This window comes from Arachis hypogaea, chromosome 11, assembly GCF_003086295.3.
Source record: "Arachis hypogaea cultivar Tifrunner chromosome 11, arahy.Tifrunner.gnm2.J5K5, whole genome shotgun sequence".
In the NCBI taxonomy this organism is placed as follows: domain Eukaryota; kingdom Viridiplantae; phylum Streptophyta; class Magnoliopsida; order Fabales; family Fabaceae; genus Arachis; species Arachis hypogaea.
In genome coordinates, this window is record NC_092046.1 from 127847968 (window position 1) to 127852795 (window position 4828).

At 27.9% G+C, this 4828-nt stretch overlaps 1 protein-coding gene across 1 annotated transcript; it reads left to right on the forward strand.

Annotated features, from left to right (window-relative positions):
• Nucleotides 1-410: 410 nt before the first annotated feature.
• On the forward strand, nt 411-1181 carry LOC112721783 (uncharacterized). The gene has a single exon (XM_025772813.1). The coding sequence runs from the start codon at nt 411-413 to the stop codon at nt 1179-1181; it is 771 nt and encodes a 256-aa protein (XP_025628598.1).
• Nucleotides 1182-4828: the final 3647 nt, after the last annotated feature.

A 4828-nucleotide genomic window follows, 5' to 3' on the forward strand; every position in this document is an offset into this window, starting at 1 on the left:
TTTTTAAAAGGTATTACTTAAAAAAATATTATTAAAATATAAAAAATATTACTTTAATTTTAACAATACTTACATCATTATTATAGTCACCATAGAATCATATTAAAATTCACCGTATAAATAAACAGACATAACATAAAAAGATAGTGCCGGTACCTTGAGTTTGTTGAAGGTAGGGTAAAGACATCACCATCGTAAATAACTTATTCTCTGGTTTGTCTGTTACAATTCCTCTCTATCACTAAGCTTTCACTTTTTATATACATACGTGAAAATAATATCTATCTAAATATACACATATGATATAATAAGAAATTTATTATTATTCATTCATTCATTCGATTCTTGTCTCTTCATTTTTCTAAGTCAATTTCAATAATTCATATGTTATAATAATATGACAGAGACACATGGAGAAGCCACCGGAGAATCAGTCCAGCCACTTGAAAAATAACTCCTCCACCACCGCCAACCACCACAAGCAAGAAGGAGTGAATAACAATGGCAACCGAACAAAGTACCGTGGCGTGAGGCAGAGGCAGTCAGGCCGTTACACGGCGGAGATAAGAGACCCTCAGTCCAAGAAGCAGCGGTGGCTCGGCACCTACACCACACCGGAGGAAGCTGCTCGTGCCTACGATGCCGCCGCCCGAGCCCTTCGCGGCCATAAGGCCTGGACCAATTTCCTCGATTACCCTACTAATAACAACAACGACCTCGAAAACCCTAACCCTTTTTTGTCTTTTTCTTCCTCCTCCAACATACTTCTTCTCCGATTTCTTCTGGACTTCATCAACTCCTCCTCCAACCCCTCTTTGGTCTTTTCCGCTCAGCAACTCTACGATCAGTTGTTGCTGAACGGAATAAGCAGCAGCAACAACAACAATAACTGCAGATTAACAGAGACAGTGTTCTCTCACGAGATTATGAGGAACGGTAATTATAATAACTCGGGTGTCCTTTTTGGTCATTTTCCCATGCAAACTGATTTTGATGGTGATTTTAATAATAAGAATAATAACTTTAGTAGTACTAATATGGTTGACAATGGTCATTTGATGGAAGAAGGAAGTGTGTTTCAGTGCCCTGAGATTCATAATCATCATCCTCATGATGAGGAGGATCTTCTTGCGGCATTCTGGATGGATGAAAGTAATACCAGTGTTGATGCGTTCAAATAAAAGTAATCTTTTTTAATTTGCTTTAATTTGGTTCCCATTGTTCTCTCTACTCTCTGTATTATTTTTACCTTTTGGATTCAAGGTTAGCCAGTATGTATCATTAATTAGTAGAGTATACGTAGCCACAAGTTTGTATGTTACATTCATGCATGTAATATATGCTGTGATACTTTAATTTCTCTGTATGTAGTATGTATGTATGCCACTAAGCACATCTAGCTAACTTATGAAATTAATGTTTGGTGATTATATTTTGTCAGTGCTAGCTGTCGTTACGTTTAGTCTGAACCCTAAATTTCGCCATTCAGTATAGGTTTAACTTTTTGTTTTGTTTTGTTTCGGTTATCAGTTTTGTCATTAGTTGAAGTTTTTAGTTTTCTTCGTAAAAAAAAAAAAAATATTATGTGTATACTAAAATTGCCATTAGTCATTAGTATAATAAAATAATTTTTATTAATTTATACCTTTAAAATACATAATAAGAATAAATATATTATAAAAAAATATTTTATAAAAATTATTATAAAAATTTATTTTTTTATACTTTTAATATATTTAATACATTCAAAATATTTAAAAAAAAAATTATTATTATATTTTTAAAATGTGCATATAGAGCATAAATTAATTAAATTCTAATAAAATTAAGACTATTGTCTTGTATCTAGTGTCAAATATTCTCTCTCATCTTTTATCTTTCTTATTTAATAATTCCTTGTCCAACTATTATTAATGAGATTGGTAGGATAAATGTGAGACATTAATTAATTACTTACCGTCCGTTTATACAGTTATCTTATTCATCTCAGGTGCAGTCGTTTTTATTCTTCTTTTATACGTGTTTTTAGAATTATTAGATAACAATATTTTCTGTTTTCAATATTTGGAATCGATCTATAATAGTAATAATAATAATAATAGAGCATCTAAACTATATATATATATATAACTTTGATATATTAATAGTGTAAAGAATTTTTATAATTATTTAATTAAATTTATATATTTAAATAATTTTTAAGTAATAAATTTTAAAATTAATAACTTTACTAATACGGATATCGTATAACTAGTTGTTTGTATAAAATTATTTTACACACTAATATATGAATATTAAATTATATATGTAACATAACCCAATCAATATAATACATAATTCATATGTAAGTTTTATTTTTGAATATATTTCAATTATATAATATATCTTAATTATTTTATATCCACCTTTCACATTTTTAAATAACAATATGCAATTGATCCCATTTAAATATTTTGAAATTTTTATTTTCTTTTATAATATTTTTAGCTAATAATATCAAATCCCATGATAACTACAATTAATCCAATTGTCACACAATTTCCTCGTTCTCCTTTCTTTTTCCTATGTCACCATTCAATCATATCATTAATCTTTTGAAAAATTTTCATCCATGCATTTTCATTGTTCATGTTATTTATTTTCTTATATGGTCATCTGATCTCTTGTAAACTTGCAGTGATTAAGAATATTTCATGCCTTTATATTTATAACTTACGTAATATATATATTTTGCAGCACATCCAAATCTTCATAAAGAAAATGCATAAATTTCAAAATTTTAAAGACAAATTTTCTTATAACAAATTGTTTTTAAAAAAATACATAAATTTTTAACTAAAAAAAATAAATTTCTAGAAGAAACAAAAACACAGAAATTATCTGATATTTATCATTTTTCTTTTGTTTTTTCTCTTTGACAATAAACACAAACTTTTTATATTGAACACAGAAATTTTAATTTGGAAGAGAAATATTATAAAAATACACAAAAAAATTGGATTTATGTATTTATTAAAATATAATTTTATGTTTAGTTTTGGTAGGATATATTATATCAGGTTAAGTTTCTTTTTTTACGAAATTTCTTTGTTTTTATAATAACAGTTTTTATTTTGTAGTAGTTAATAATTTATGTATTTCATGTTAATGAAATTTTTCTAATTTTTGTTACTAAAATTTGTATATTTTTCATTTTTTTTAAATCTTAAGGAAAAAATTTCTGACAAGAAACATTTAAAGAAAATGTAAAATTTTTTGAAGAAAAACACAAAAAACTGTAGATGAAAAAACACATAATTTATGTGTCATATTTTTTCTCCTTTTTTAATTATGATAAACACATAAATATTGAAAGAGAACCACAAATTAAAGGAACACATAGGAAAAAAATATGTTACTTTTTATATTTTGGTGTTTATTAAAATATAATTATGTATTTATTTTTTGGAATATATATTAGGTTGAGTTATTTCTTTTACAAATTTTTTGTTATTTGTGACTTTGTGTAGCAAATTTTTTGTATTTTATTTTGTTGTAACAATCCCGTTTTTAGAGTACACGAGACTTTATTCTAATAAAAGCTGGATTATCGAATATTGTCAATTACTTGAGATATATTTATGTGTGGTTGTTTATAACTGTTTTATCTGTTATTATTTGTGAACTGATTATAAATGATTCTGTTTATTAATCCAAACGTTTTCAAAAAAAAAAAGTACTTCGAAAAATAACTACGCCTTTAACAACGAATCAAGCTCATATAATAAATAATAGATAATAATTAGGAAGACAAGTTGGTAGCGCTCAGTTTCTAGTATGATCATGACGTACTAGAAATTGAGTTGTTACAATTTGGTATCAGAGCAGTTCGTTCCAGTAGAGCCTGGGGAGTGGACTAATTATGCTTCATTGCATACTCTGCTTGTGTGTCTCATGCTGTTAGGGTATCTTCAAGATACATTTGGCATGAATGTCTATAAGTGCTCATTTTGAAAATGTTCGTGCCTAACTTGAGATATTAAGACTGATCACCTTAATATTGATTGTTTGGTGCGGATAAGACCTCAATGACTGTGAATAGGCATGGTTTAATCGAGTTCCGAACGACGAATTCGTGCGAGGCATAACTATTCTTATAGCTGTCATGATCTCCATGGCTATGGCTATGTGATATTTAGATGCTGTAAGGAACGAACTGATATCTTCGTCAGGATGGCTTGAAGGAAATAGACTGCCTGAAGATGGATTCTGCACGTGGCTGAAATTTTGAGGGCAAAATTTTTTTTTAGAAGGATAGAATGTAACAACCCGTTTTTAGAGTACACGAGATCTTTATTCTAATAAAAGTTGGATCACCGAATATTGTCAATTGCTTGAAATATATTTATGTGTGGTTGTTTATAACTGTTTTATCTATTATTATTTGTGAACTGATTATGAATGATTCTGTTTATTAATCCAAACGTTTTCAAAAAAAAGTACTTCGAAAAATAACTACGCCTTTAACAACGAATCAGGCTCATATAATAAATAAGGAAAAGTATAGGTAACCAACAAAATTTTTGAACAATGTGTAAACAATGTGAATTAATAAGGTTAAAAGAGTAAATTTAATTAGTAGCATTAAATTAGGATATATAGTGTATTTTCATTTGATTGGTGGTTGTTCATGTTGTTCAAAATTTTCATTGTCCCCCTAGCACTCTCCAATAAATAATAGATAATAATTAGAAAGACAAGTTAGTAGCGCTCAGTTTCTAGTATGATCATGACGTACCAGAAATTGGGTCGTTACATTTGTGGCTAGAAGTTTATGTGTTTTTTAATT

Bases quoted from the DNA above. Each gene is read 5' to 3' on its own strand.
- LOC112721783 (XM_025772813.1), top strand. From the start codon at position 411: ATGGAGAAGCCACCGGAGAATCAGTCCAGCCACTTGAAAAATAACTCC.